The sequence below is a fragment of the Bison bison genome, unplaced genomic scaffold (assembly GCF_000754665.1).
Source record: "Bison bison bison isolate TAMUID 2011002044 unplaced genomic scaffold, Bison_UMD1.0 scf7180017863823, whole genome shotgun sequence".
In the NCBI taxonomy this organism is placed as follows: domain Eukaryota; kingdom Metazoa; phylum Chordata; class Mammalia; order Artiodactyla; family Bovidae; genus Bison; species Bison bison.
Window position 1 is genome coordinate 446609 of NW_011494395.1, and position 15620 is coordinate 462228.

Here is a 15620-nt window from a genome sequence, read left to right on the forward strand (position 1 = left end):
CATCTCTTTAAGAAGATGGTACTCTTTCCACAGTTTGTTGTGATCCACATAGTCAAAGGCTTTGGCGCAGTCAATAAAGCAGAAGTAGATGTTTTTCTGGAACTCTCTCACTTTTTCGATGATCCAATGGATGTTGGCAATTTGATCTCTGGTTCCTCTGCCTTTTCTAAATCCAGTTTGAACTATTGGAAGTTCTCGGTTCATGTACTATTGAAGCCTGGCTTGGAGAATGTTGAGCATTACTTTGCTAGCATGTGAGATGAGTGCAATTATGCGGTAGTTTGAACATTCTTTGGCATTGCCTTTTTGGGGACTGGAATGAAAACTGACCTTTTCCAGTCCTGTGGCCACTGCTGAGTTTTCCAAATTTGCTGGCATATTGACTGCAGCACTTTCAAAGCATCATCGTTTAGGATTTTAAATAGCTCAACTGGAATTCCATCACCTCCACCAGCTTTGTTTGTAATGATGTTTCCTAAGGCCCACTTGACTTTGCACTCCAGGATGTCTGGCTCTAGGTGAGTGATCACGCCATCATGGTTATCTGGGTCATGTTGATCTTTTTTGTGTAGTTCTTCTGGGTATTCTTGCCACCTCTTCTTAATATCTTCTGCTTCTGTTAGGTCCATACCATTTCTGTCCTGTATCGTGCCCATCTTTGCATGAAATGTTCCCTTGGTATGTCTAATTTTCTTGAAGAGATCTCTAGTCTTTTTCATTCTATTGTTTTCCTCTTATTTCTTTGCACTGATCACTGAGGAAGGCTTTCTTATTTCTCTTTGCTATTCTTTGGAGCTCTGCATTCAAATGGGTATATATTTCCTTTTCTCCTTTGCCTTTAGTGTTTCTTCCCTTCTTGGCTATCTGTAAGGCCTCCTCAGCAACCATTTTGCCTTTTTGCATTTCTTTTTCCTGGGGATGGTCTTGATCACTGCCCCCTGTACCATGTCATGAACCTCCATCCATGGTTCATCAGGCACTCTGTCTATCAGGTCTAATCCCTTGAATCTATTTCTGACTTCCACTGTATAATTTTAAGGGATTAGATTTAGGTCATACCTCAATGGTCTGGTGGTTTTGCCTACTTTCTTCAATTTAAATCTGAATTTGGCAATAAGGAGTTCATGATCTGAACCACAGTCAGCTCCCGTTCTTGTGTTTGCTGACTGTATAGAGCTTCTCCATCTTTTGCTGCAAAGAATATAATCAATCTGATTTTGGTGTTGACCATCTGGTGAGGTCCATGTGTAGAGTCTTCTCTTATGTTGTTGGAAGAAGGTGTTTGCTATGACCAGTGTGTTCTCTTGGCAAAACTCTGTTAGCCTTTGCCCTGCTTCATTTTGTACTCCAAGGCCAAACTTCCCTGTTACTCCAGATATCTCTTGACTTCCTACTTTTGCATTCCAGTCCCCTATAATGAAAAGGACGTCTTTTAGTTTTTTGTGAAGGTCTTGTAGGTCTTCATAGAACCGTTCAACTTCAGCTTCTTCAGCATTACTGGTTGGGGCATAGACTTGGATTACTGTGATACTGAATGGTTTGCCTTGGAAATGAACAGGGATCATTCTGTCATTTTTGAGACTGCATCCAAGTACTGCATTTCAGACTCTTTGGTTGACTATGATGGCTATTCCATTTCTTCTAAGGGATTCTTGCCCACAGTAGTAGATATAATGGCATTCCAGTCCATTTTAGTTCACTGATTCCTAAAATGTCGATGTTCACTCTTGCCATCTCTTGTTTGGCCACTTCCAATGTACCTTGATTCATGGACCTGACATTCCAGGTTCCTCTGCAGTATTGCTCTTTACAGCATCAGAGCTTGCTTCTATCACCAGTCACATCCACAACTGGGCTTTGTTTTTGCTTTGGCTCTGTCTCTTCATTCTTTCTGGAGTTATTTCTTCACCGATCTCCACTAGCATATTGGGCACCTACCGACCTGGGGAGTTCATTTTTCAGTGTCCTTTCTTTTTGCCTTTTCATACTGTTCCTTAGACCATTAGGAAATCTTTTATTTGGATTGGGATAATCTGCCATTGAACAACAAACTTACTTTGTGTCTAGAGGAAATGTACGAACTGTATAATTGAGGGCAGCTACCACCTTGAGCACTGGAATCAGATTGCATGGATTAAATTCTAGTTCTGCCTAAATGTGTGACTTTGGATAAGTTAGTTGATCCTCCTGGATCTGAGTACCCTTATGGTGTGAAATGAGCATAATTTTAGTTTTGAGCATTAAACATACATAACATGCCTAGTAGGTGCTTGATGCATAGTGAGTGTTCAATAATTTTAGCATTAATTTGGCTCAAGACTGCCCAGTAAACAGAAATACATATTCAGGTTACCTGAAACAGAAAAGGGGGGAATTTTTTATAAAGTTATAGGATATTCATAACAGATTTCAAAAGTAGATAGTATAGTTTGGGTCTCAGAGGGTATTAGAATCTGGACGATAGAACATGATCAGGAAGGGAGATTTTTTTCCTCCATCTCTTTTTCCTCTGCAAATCAGCCAACTGATTTGCTTCCTCACTGACAGCCACCATCCTGAGATAACTTGGGTTCATACCTTTCTTGCAACCTTATGAGAAAGAGTCTTAACTAATGCAGCAGGAGGGAATGGGAAGAACAGAAAGAATGCTGGTTAGTTTAAGTGGAGAGAGACCATAGAAGGTAAAACTTTTGCTTTGAAGCAGCGGATCTTCTTTTAAACAAATAGGTAATAACTTGCCCACAGTCAGTTATCAGTTTTCTGTGTAGTTTTCCATGCTTTTGTGCATATTCAAGAATAGAAATAGTAGGGATTTCCTGGCGGTCTAGTGGTTAAGACTCCATGTTCCCAATGCAAGGGGCACAGTTGTTCTTTGATCAGGGAACTGAAATCCCACATGCTTCACAAAATGAAATAAAAATAAAACAAATTTTTTAAAGGATAGAAATAATACATAGAAAAATATATTTTATTCATTACCTTTTTCATATATCACAGCATACATACTACTTCGTTTTTAAGATCAAAAGATATATTTTGAATATCATTAAATATTAGTGCATAAAGAGGTTCCTTGCTTTTTTACAGCTGCATAGTATCACACTGATGATGTATTATAATTTATCTAACCAGTTTCCTGTTGTTGAACATTTAGTTTGTTTTTAAGCTTTTGCTATCACAATGCAGCAATGACTAACTTTGTACATGTGTTATTTTTCATTGTGTGAGTATATTTGTATGATAAATTTATAGAAATAAGATTGTGAAGTCAAAAGTTATGTGCAATTTGATAGATACTGCCAAATTGCTTTCTAGAGGTCATTCCCTCTCCAACCATGTATCAGAGATCTTGAAGCCTTGATAGATTGGTTAGATCTTCAAGTTTGCTTTTATCCTGCATCTCTTCCCAGACATTAAAGAAAAGTTGTGTTGTTAGGTAAACTATCTCATTTAGTGCTTTCTAACTGGTAACAGTCAAAAGTTTCTACTTGAACTTTCAGTGTATTTTTACTTCCTATGGCAATTTTTTTCCCCCTTTTTTGTCATGCAGCTTGCAGGCTCTTAGTTCCCCAACCAGGAATTGAACCCAGGCCCTTGGCAGTGAAATCTCAGTCCTAACCACTGGATGGCCAGGGAATTCCCCCCATGGCAATTTTAAAACCAGAAGAATCATTAGTTGCCTCAATAGTAAAAACTTGGTTGTTGTTGTTTTTCAGTCGCCAAGTCGTGTCCGACTATTTGAGACCCCGTGGGCTGCAGTATGCCAGGAATCCCTGTCCTTCCCACCCCCGAGAGTTTGCTCAGGTTCATATGCATCGAGTCCGAGATGCTATCTAAACATCTCAATCCTCTGTCGCCCTCTTCTCCTTTTGCCCTCAGTCTTTCCCAACATCAGGTTCTTTTCTAATGAGTCAGCTCTTTGCATCAAGTAGCCAAAGGATTGGAGCTTCAGCTTCTCAAGAGTCTTCTCCAGCACCACAATCCTAAGGCATCAATTCTTCGGCACTCAGCTTTCTTTATAGTACAACTCTTACATTTATACATGACTACTGGAAAAACCATAACTTTGATTATATGTATCTTTGTTGGCAGAGTGATGTCTCTACTTTTTAATGTGCTGTCTACGTTTGTCATAGCTTTTCTTCCAAGGAGCAAGCGTCTTTTAATTTCATGGCTGCAGTTACCTTCCACAGTGATATTGGAACCCAAGAAAATAAAATCTGTCACTGCTTCCACTTTTTCCCCTTCTATTTTTTTCTTGAAGTGATGAGACCAGATGCTGTGATCTTAGTTTTTTGAAAATTGAATTTCAAGCCAGCTTTTCACTCTCTTCTTTCACTTCATCAAGAGGCTTTTTAGTTCCTCTTCACTTTCTACCATTAGAGTGGTATCATCTCATCTATTACATAGTTTAGTGAACAGCTCTTGAAGGTTTCTTCCAGATGGCTCCAAAGTGCCCTGCATGCTATTTCACTGGGGCAGGTGATGATGGGTCTTAGAGTGGAGACTTGGCTTTTGCCTGTTTTCCTGAGCTAACAGGATCTTATCCAACCAGCTATTGGCCCGTCTTTGAAGTATTTAAACTTCCTGTTTTCTATATATTTTTATAGGAACTGAAGACACAGTTGTGTACACAGTAAATACTGAAAATTTTGGCTGCAAATATATAAACGATTTCAAAAATTCTCTATAGATTACAAATTTCTGACCCTATTTTCTTTCCTGCGATGGGGCTGCAAAGAGTTGGACGTGACTGAGTCCACACACACTAAGTACCACATATGAAGATGCTAGAGGAATTCAATAGGTGGGCAGGTGGAGAGGTGGGGTTAAGAGATTCCTAGGTAGTTTTTCAATATTGCTCTGTATATTAGGAAAAACTTCAGTCCTCCTTTACTCTCACACTACTATCTTATTAACACTTTTGACACCAGATGTGGCGGGGGGAGGGTTACCCATACAAGTAATTCCATGACACAAGCTGGGTATCCTACAATTTAGCTCAAGGAGATAATATCTGGTGACAACATCAGACCCCACAGGTTAAGGGCTCAGTCCCACAAGACTGCCTGCCCTCCTACCCTTCAGATCCCAATTGCCAAGTCCAGGTTGCTACTTGTGCTTCTAATCAATCAGCTGTAAGTCAGAGGTTCCCATAATCCCCTCCTTGAGTTTAGGTAATTTGCTAGAATGGCTCACGGAACTCAAGAAAGTACTCTTTACTGCTTTTTATAAAAGGCAATGACAGGGGACTTCCCTGGTAGTCTAGTGGTGAAGAATCCACCATGCAGTGCAAGGGACTTGGGTTTAATCCCTGGTCGGTCAGCTAAGATCCCACGTGCCACAGAGCAGCTAAGTCTGCGTGGCACAAAAAGAGAAGTCCGAATGATGCAACAAAGAGCCTGTGTGCTGCCACAAGGACCCAGAACAGCCAAAATAAAATTTCTTTAAAAGAATATGATAAAGGATACTGATGAACCTCCAGATGGAAGAGATGCTCAGGAAAGGTGTGTGGGAAGCAGTGTGGAGCTCCCATATCCTCTGCAGGCCTGCCACTCTCCCTGGAAACTCTCCAAACCTTACTTATCTTATTGGGATTTCCATGGAGGCTTTATCACACAGGTCTAATCCATCCTTAACTCCACTTCCAGCACCTCTCCCTTGTACAGAGAATGGGGGTGGGGTTGAATTCTAAGTCTCTAATCACAATTTGGTCTTTCTGTGATCAGCTTTCATCCAGGAGCCCACCAAGAATCACCTCACTGGGAACAAAAGCACCCCTATTACCCAGGAAATTCCAAGCACTCTGTTAGGAGCCAGGATCAAACACCAAATGTTAGCATAAAAGATGCTCCTAGAGCCTTTATGTTCTTGCCTGGAGAATCCCAGGGACGGGGGAGCCTGGTGGGCTGCTGTCTATGGGGTCACACAGAGTCGGACACGACTGAAGTGACTTAGCAGCAGCAGCAGCAGAGCCTTTATCACTTAGGTATTTACCAGGGTCAGGAGCTGTGTGGAAAAAACGTGGGCAGAGACCAATATATACATTTTTGATCATCTCACATGCTCATATAGACAATAGCCAAAAAGAGACAGAACTTACGTATTATATAATAAAAGTATTAGGATAAAGGTAACCATTAGAACAAAAATATAAACTCTTTTAAATATCAGAAGATATGTTTAAAAAGGAGGGAGGAAGCAAATGAAATAGATCATATGGTGAGAGACCTAAATATACAAAAAATATGTAACATAAAACCGTAAGGCAGGACTTCCCTGGTAGTACAGTGGATAAGAATCTGCCATGCCATGCAGGGGGCACTAGTTCGATCCCTGGTGGGGGAAGATTCCGCCTGCCACACAGCAACTAAGCCTGTTTTTACCCCAGAACTGCTGAGCCCCCATGCCACAGCCACTGAAGCCCATGCTCTCAGAGCATATGCGCCACAACAAGGAGCGCCAGTGCAGGGAGAGGCCCTCGGATGCCAGTCAAAGAGTGGCCCCCACTCTCAGCTACTAGAGAAAGGCTGCACGCAGCAACACAGACTCAGTGCAACCAAAAATAAACAACTTTTTAAAAAAAGTAAGGCGGATCTAAGGCCAGACATATTGACTACATCAGTAAATATATAAATAAGCTTACCTCACCTGTTAAAATGAGTTTCATATTGACTACCAAAGCAAATTCCAACACTATGCTGTATAAAAGAAATATATCTAAATTGAAGAGATTCAGGAAGCCTAAAAATAAATGACTAAAAATGTACCAGAATTTTTTCTGTAATTTAAGCAGGGGTTGCAGTTGTGATTATCCAAGAAAGTAGGATTCTGACTTAAAAGGTTTAAAAGAAATAAAGAAATTTTTACCACAATTAAAAAATCAGAATTATACTTAAAATGGGAGAAACAGAAACACATTAATAATAACAGGAACTTTAACAAATTTCTCAGATCTAGGGAGAGAAAATGACAAGAAATTAGTACAGATAAGATAACCTAAACAACACAATAAATAAGGCATATTTAAAATATATTAAACTCTGAAACTTGATAATAGAGAATATGGACCCCCACACACACCAACAAATGCATATCTTTGACTCACAAAAATCACAGCAACGTGTACATTCATCTTCTGGCATGGCATGTGTGTGCTCAGGCATGTCCGACTCTCTGTGACCCCAGACTGTAGCCCACCAGGCTCCTCTGTCCTTGGAATTTTCCAGGCAAGAAATGCTGGAGTGGGTTGCCATTTCCTTCTGACCCAGGGATCCAAGTCTCTTGAGTCTCCTACATGGCAGATTCTTTATCACCTGTGCCATCTGGAAACATTTTTGGCCACAGAAAAAAATCTCAATAAAGTCCAATTTAAATTTCCAAGTGGGAAATTTAAAAACCTGCTGTTAACCACTTCTGGGTCAAAGGAGAAATGCAAAACAAATTGAAAATATTAATAATGAAAACAAGAACTATGGGAAATAGGTAAAACAGCTGTCAGAGAAAGATTTATAATAAAAAATTAATTAAAGTTTAAAAGCAAAAATAAATGAATAAACATTATGACTCAAAAAATTAAGGGAAAAAGCAAAGCAAACCAAATAACAGCAAAAGGAAGAAATAAGTCAAAAGAAAGTCAGTGACTAATGGGTTTGAAAACAACAACAAAAGTAGAACTAACAAATAAATCCAAAAATGTTTATTTGAAAAAACTAACAACTTCTTAGCAGAACTACTCAAAAAACAGGGAGGGGGGAATTTCACCACAAATACATAAAACTAGAAAGAAAGAGACATAGAAGAGGAACTTTTAAAATAGTCTATGTAAATATGTTTGAAAATCTACATTAAGTATATAATTTTGTGTAAAATCCCAATTTAATAGAATTGATTCATGTGGACACAAAGTAAAAACAGACGATTTAACATAAAAGAATTAGAGAAACTGATTAGAGTTACCCCACAAAAGAAAACAGACCCAGATAGTTTCACAGAAGATAATATCAAACCTAAAAAAATAAATCCTTAGCTTCAAAAGACCAACATTTTCAAATTCATTTTCCGAAGTGAGTGTAACATTGATTCCCAAACCTAAATTTTGGAATCATGACAAAGGCTAAACAAAAAACAGTATAGATCAACTTCACTTGCTAATACTGATATAAAAATCTTAAATAAGATATTAGTAAACAGAAGCAAATAATACATTAAAAAATTTGTATCATAAACAAGTGGATAATACTCCATGTATGCAAAAATGGAGAGTCAGAGGAAATTCATTAATGTAGTTAATCATATTAATGGATCCAAGGTAAAAAAAAATGTATGCTCATCTCCACAGATGAATTGATAAAATGAGCCTATCACAGAGAAAGACATACACATTTCTGTTAATCATAGGAAAAATGTTCAGTATTGCTCATAATTTTAAAAACATGGAAATTAAAAGTACATGGAGATAGCACATCTTACCCAGGAGACTGAATACATCCAAAACTTTGATAACATACTCTGCTGATGAGTCTGTGAGGAAGCAGGCATTCTCATATGCTGAGTACGGAAATGTAAAATGGTACAGCCTCCACAATGGAGACTTTGATAGTATCTAACTAGCACGATTATCAGGGCCTTTTGATTAAGCAATCCATTTTTAGAAACCCATCCCAAAGATACTCTAACAGAAGTATGAAAAGTATACACTATTGTATACAACATTATTTGTAATAGCTACAGACTGGAAACAACCCAACTGTCTGTCAGTAATATGGTACCTCCACAAAAAGGAGTACTATACAGTACTTTTTACTGTAAAAAAGCAGTGAGGAAGATGCTGCTATGGAGTGATCACCAAGAAATACTTTAAAGTGAATAAAGAAAGGTGGAGGACATGTGAATAGTGCGCTATTGTTTATATTTAAAAGGAGATATAAAAAAAGGCAGGGGAACCAGAGATCAAATTGCCAACATCTGTTGGATCATTGAAAAAGCGAGACAGTTTCAGGAAAACATCTACTTCTGCTTTATTTAATAAAAAAGTATTTATTTAATAAAAAAAGTATTTAATAAAAATGATTTATTTAATAAATACTTTGGCTTTATTAACTACGCCAAAGCCTTTGACTGTGTGGATCACAACAAACTGTGGAAAATTCTTAAAGAGATGGGAATACCAGACCACCTGCTCTGCCGCCTGAGAAATCTGTATACAGGTCAAGAAGCAACAGTTAGAACTGGACATGGAACAACAGACTGGTTCCAAATCCGGAAAGGAGTACGTCAAGGCTGCATATTGTCACCCTGCTTTAACTTATATGCAGAGTACATCATAAGAAATGCTGGACTGGATGAAGGACAAGCTGGAATCAAGACTGCCAGAGAAATATCAATAACCTCAGATGTGCAGATGATACCACATTTAGGGCAGAAAGCGAAGAGGAACTAAAGAGCCTCTTGAAGAAAGTGAAAGAGGAGAGTGAAAAAGTTGGCTTAAAACTCAGCATTCAGAAAACTAAGATCATGGCATCTGGTCCCATCACTTCATGGCAAACAGATGTGGAAACAGTGGCTGACTTTATTTTTCTGGGCTCCAAAATCACTGCAGCCATGAAATTAAAAGACGCTTGCTCCTTGGAAAAGTTATGATCAACCTAGACAGCATATTAAAAAGCGAGACATTACTTTGCCAACAAAGTTCCGTCTAGTCAAAGCTATGGTTTTTCCAGTCATCATGTATGGATGTGAGAGTTGGACTATAAAGAAAGCTTAGTGCCCAAGAATTGATGCTTTTGAACCGTGGTGTTGAAGGAGACTCTTGAGAGTCCCTTGGACAGCAAGGAGATCCAGCCAGTCCATCCTAAAGGAAATCAGTCCTGAATATTCATTGGAAGGACTGATGCTGAAACTGAAACTCCAATACTTTGGCCACCTGATGGGAAGAACTGACTCATTAGGAAAGACTCTGATGCTGGGAAAGATTGAGGGCAGGAGGAAAAGGGGACGACAGAGGATGAGATGGTTAGATGGCATCACTTACTTGGTGGACATGAGTCTGAGTAATCTCCAGGAGTTGGTGATGAACAGGGAAGCCTGGCATGCTACAGTCATGGGGTCGCAAAGGGTGGGACATGACTGAGCTACCTGACTGAACTGAACTGATAAACACGTGTGTTTCTAATAGAAAAAATAACGTAGGAAAAATAAGTGGTATGATTAGTGATTACCTTTAGAGAGAGGAGAAATAATGCAGAAAAGACAGAAGATAAACTTGTTTGAATATACTTTGTTTTGTACAGTTGATTTTAGAACCATGTAAATATTTTGTGCGTGTGCTTAGTCACTCAGTCGTGTCCAACTCTGCGACCCTGTGGACAGTAGCCCACTAGACTTCTCTGTCTGTGGAATTCTCCAGGCAAGAGTATTGGAGTGGGTAGCCTTTCCCTTCACCATAGGATCTTCCTAACCCAGGAATCAAACCCAGGTCTCCCACATTGCAGGCAGATTCTTTTCCAACTGAGCCACCAGGGAAGCCCCCCAAATATCACACATGAAAAATACGTAAATATTGTACATAATTATAAAATTAAAGAAAAGTAAAAGAAAGTGAAGTCGCTCAGTCATGTCTGACTGTTTGCAAGCTCATGGACTGTAGCCTACCAGGCTTCTCTGTCCATGGGATTTTCTAGGCAAGAATACTGGAGTGGGCTGCCATTTCCTTCTCCAAGGGATCTTCCTGACCCAGGGATAGAACCCAGGTCTCCTGCATTGTAGGCAGAGGCTTTTACCATCTGAGCCACCAGGGAAGTAAATTATGTAAATATTTAAGTAATTATGTAAATATTTTACATAATTATAAAATTAAGTTAAAAACAAAAATTCCTACATAAAATGAATTATCATTGTGAAAATAATGTGGAAATAACAGCTTTTTTTTTTTTTTAAAGAAGAGACAGTTGGCTAAATGCAACAGCTATATAAATGAATTATGGCACCCACTCCAGTACTCTTGCCTGGAGAATCCCATGGATGGAGGAGCCTGGTGGGCTGCAGTCCATGAGGTCGACAGGAGTCGGACACGACTGAGCGACTTCACTTTCACTTCTCACTTTCATGCATTGGAGAGGGAAATGGCAACCCACTCCAGTGTTCTTGCCTGGAGAATCCCAGGGACGGGGGAGCCTGGTGGGCTGCCGTCTCTGGGGTCACACAGAGTCAGACACGACTGAAGCAACTTAGCAGCAGCAGCAGCAGCTACATGTTCTATATTTTATCTACTTCCATTAAACATCACAAATTCCATATCGTTTTCTTTCTTAAGATGAAGTCTCCCTCTAGTGGAGATTAGTTTTCCCACTAGTCCGCCTACACTACAAAGGAAGAAATATTTTGCCCATTGTCTCCAAATCCTTAAATGACGTCAGCATTAAAGTCCAGAGTCAGGGACAAAGTCAACTTTTAAAAGGAAGCTGGTGATTCATGTCAATGTACGGCAAAAATCACTACAATATTGTCAAGTAATTAGCCTCCAATTAAAATAAATTAATTAATTTTAAAAAATAAATAAAAGGAAGCCGGAATGGGGTTGGGCGTGGAGTGGGGAGGAGAGACAGGAGAGACTCTAAGAGCCAAGAAAATCTAGTTGTTCAGTCCAGAACAGGAAAGGAACTTCAACTTCTTGTTGGAGGATTGCCACCACCTCTGCCCAGAAAGACGTGATTAATGTGTCGGGGTCGCTGTGTACTCAGGGAAATAGCTCCCCCCGTGGAGTTGCTTTAGGGGAAAATCTTGGTGAGAAATAGTGATGAGTAGATCAAGAGTGATTCTCCTGAGCCAGATAAGGTGTGATGCGGTGAACTCCAGGCAGCTCTCCCAGAGACCCGCTGGCCCTTGGGGTCAGATGTGTGAAAGCTCCGCCTCCTCAGAGGCTGGTCATGGGGAAAGGCCCTGGCAGGGTCCAGTCCTGGCAGGGGAGGAGAATCAGAGACTAGCCCACACTGACAGGGGTCTGTGGGGATACGGGGGGGAGGGTCCTTGTGTTCTGGGCTGTCCAGGGTCTCATCTGACCTCACAGAGTGGGAACTACTCAGAGGAAAACGCCTTTAGAGTAGAAACTCTCCTAACATCTGCTCCAGTTGCTAAAAGTGTGTGCCATCCTTCCCCTCTCTCTGTCTCATGGTGGCTTGTAGAGAACGTTCAGTGCTTGCCACCTCAGCATGTATCTCCAATCTCCTTTACAGTTTTAAATAAGAATACAAAAAGAAGTGAACAGTTAGTTTAGTTTCCTAAATTCATTTTCTGGTCCTATAAAACCTAACTCCTTGCAGGAGAAGGATAAATTAGGAGTTTGGGATTAACGTGTACACACTACTCTCTCTCTCTCTCTCTCTCTCTATATATATATATACACATACATACACACACACACACACATATATATACACACACACATATGTATATAAACAGATAATCAACAAGGACTTACTGTATAGCACAGAAAACTGTACTCAGTATTCTGTAACAACATATATGGGAGAAGAATCTGAAAAAGAAGGGATATATGTATAACTGAATCACTCAGCTGTTTGTCTAAAACTGACACAACATTATAAATCAACTATACTCCATTATAAAATAAAAATATTTTTTAAAAATCCACCTCTAGGTATATACCTAAGAGAAATTAAAACATAGGTCCACATAATTTAGACATGAGTATTCAAAGCAGCAATACTCATAATAGCTAAAAAACAGGAACAACTCTAATGTCCAAAAACTGATGAGTAGATAAAATGCAGTATAATCAACAGAATGGAATATTATTGAATAATAAAAAGAAGTGAATTCCTGCTATTATTTCTCTCCTCTGGTAAGCAAAGAAGTGAATTATCTATACACACTACAACATGGATGAACCTTGAGCTAAGTGAAAGAGGCCAGTCACAAAGAACCACATATTATATGATTTCATTTACGTGAAATTTCCAGAACAGGCATCTCTGTATGGACAGAAAGTAGATTAACGGTTTCACAGGGCTGAGGAGGGAACTGGGGACGATGGCAAATTGGTACAAGATTTCTTTCAGGGACTATGAAAATTTTCTAAGATTTTGTGATACCAGTTATACAAATCTGAATATGTGAAAAGTCATGACGTTAAAGGAATGAATTAAATAACATTAAATGAATGAATTGTATGGTCTATGAATTATATCTCAATAAAGCTGTTACCAATAAATACATGAGTTGATAACCCCCTTTCCCCAAATCTAACTCCTTAATTTAGCTCTGGGGGCCTGCTGTGTTACAGATCTAGCCAGGAATACTGTCCAGGAAATAACTACTCACTTGAATGATTATTTTAGTCCATTGTCACTCCTGTCTTTGTTCTGCCTTCACTTCCTCCTTTGAAAAGGTGAACTGAAATCCTAGAGGGAAAACACTGACCCGACTATGTATGGTGACCCTTCCTGTGTGCAAAATATAAGAAGCATGTTATAAAGGGCCAAAGTTCTTGATATAACAAAAAGTAATGTGAAGTTTATACAATGAAATATTACTAGCCCTAAAAAAGCATGAAATTCTGACATATGCTATAACATTGAATGAACCTTGAAGACATTATGCTAAATGAAATAAGCCTGTCACAAAAAGAAAAATACTGAAAATACTGATTCCATTTATATGAGGTCGTTAATGATCAAACATCACAGAAGCAGAAAGTAGAATTGTACAGATGGGGGCTGGGGGGGCACAGGTAATGGGGATGGGGAGATATTGTTTAATAGGTACAGAGTTTCAGTTTTGCAAGATGAAAAGGATTCTGGAAATGGATAAGGGTGATGGTCACACAACAATATGAACTGTACCTTTTTAAGGGTTCATCTAAGATGATAAATTTTATATGTATTTTACAATAAGAAAAATTTTTTAAAGTAATGTGTAAAGTGAACTCTACTCAAGACTGCCAAAAAATAATGAGACTAGGTACTAATGAATGATGCTAGGATTAGATCTCAGGTCTAATTTTAAGTACCAGGAGGAACACACCTCTCCAGACTTCTGTGTCCCTCCTTTTCACATGCATGAATCACTCAAATGTCCTCTTCTCCAAGAACATACTGCCTCAGACCACTCCCAAATTTTATCCTCTCCTTCTTCTTTTGTCAGAAATAAGGCCAAGTCACTGATTGCCTAAAAAGTCTAGATCAAAGTTTTCACTCTCACAATCATCAAAATTTTTGAGCTATTAAAGCCAAAGTTTTTAAACTTAAGTTTTGCAAGCCCCATGTAAAGTGAGAATAATATTAGTACATTTTGTATATAAGAAAATTGAAACATAGGAAGCTTAAACAGTGTGTCCAAGATATACAGCCAGTTAAGTTGAAGAATGCCAGCAAATTTGGAAAACTCAGCCACAGGACTGGAAAAGGTCAGTTTTCATTCCAATCCCAAAGAAAGGCAATGCCAAAGAATGCTCAATGCTATGCTATGCTAAGTCACTTCAGTCATGTCCGACTCTGTGTGACCCCATAGACGGCAGCCACCAGGCTCCCCTGTCCCTGGAATTCTCCAGGCAAGAACACTGGAGTGGGTTGCCATTTCCTTCTCCAATGCATGAAAGTGAAAAGTGAAAGTGAAGTCGCTCAGTCGTGTCCGACTCTTCGCGACCCCATGGACTGCAGCCTACCAGGCTCCTCCATCCATGGGATTTTCCAGGAAAAAGTACTGGAGTGGGGTGCCATTGCCTTCTCTTGCTCAAACTACTGCACAATTGCACTCATCTCACACGCTAGTAAAGTAATGCTCAAAATTCTCCAAGCCAGGCTTCAGTGAACTGTCAACTTCCAGATGTTCAAGCTGGTTTTAGAAAAGGCAGAGGAACCAGAGATCAAATTGCCAACAACCACTGGATCATGGAAAAAGCAAGAGAGTTCCAGAAAATCATCTATTTCTGCTTTATTGACTATGCCAAAGCCTTTGACTGTGTGGATCACAATAAACTGTGGGAAAGAGATGGGAATACCAGACCACCTGACCTGCCTCTTGAGAAACCTATATGCAGGTCAGGAAGCAATAGTTAGAACTGGACATGGAACAACAGACTGGTTCCAAATAGGAAAAGGAGTACGTCAAGGCTGCATATTGTCACCCTGCTTATTTAACGTATATTCAGAGTACATCATGAGAAAAGCTGGGCTGGAAGAAGCACAAGCTGGAATCAAGATTGCTGGGAGAAATATCAATAACCTCAGATATGCAGATGATACCACCCTTATGGCAGAAAGTGAAGAGGAACTAAAAAGCCTCTTGATGAAAGTGAAAGAGGAGAGTGAAAAAGTTGGCTTAAAGCTCAACAAAGATCATGGCATCTGGTCCCATCACTTCATGGGAAATAGATGGGGAAACAGTGGAAACAGTGTCAGACTTTATTTTTTTGGGCTCCAAAATCACTGCAGATGGTGACTGCAGCCATGAAATTAAAAGACGCTTACTCCTTGGAAGGAGAGTTATGACCAACCTAGATAGCATATTCAAAAGCAGAGACATTACTTTGCCAACAAAGGTCTGTCTAGTCAAGGCTATGGTTTTTCCAGGGGTCATGTATGGATGTGAGAGTTGGACTG

The 15620-nt window shown here is 39.5% G+C and overlaps 1 protein-coding gene across 2 annotated transcripts in view; it reads right to left on the bottom strand.

Annotated features, from left to right (window-relative positions):
* CFAP126 (cilia and flagella associated protein 126) overlaps window positions 1–15620 on the bottom strand; it is a 30340-nt gene that overhangs the window by 10047 nt on the left and 4673 nt on the right. Inside the window, exons 2-3 of one of the 2 annotated variants that reach the window (XM_010833694.1) lie at window positions 13342–13463; window positions 12479–12535 (exon numbers count right to left, since the gene is read on the bottom strand). The exons of the other annotated variant lie outside the window; for it this stretch is intronic. Coding sequence (XP_010831996.1) covers window positions 12479–12520 — 42 coding nt within the window. The 5' untranslated portion in view covers window positions 12521–12535; window positions 13342–13463. The remainder of the gene's footprint in view (window positions 1–12478; window positions 12536–13341; window positions 13464–15620) is intronic. 2 annotated transcript variants of the gene reach the window in all.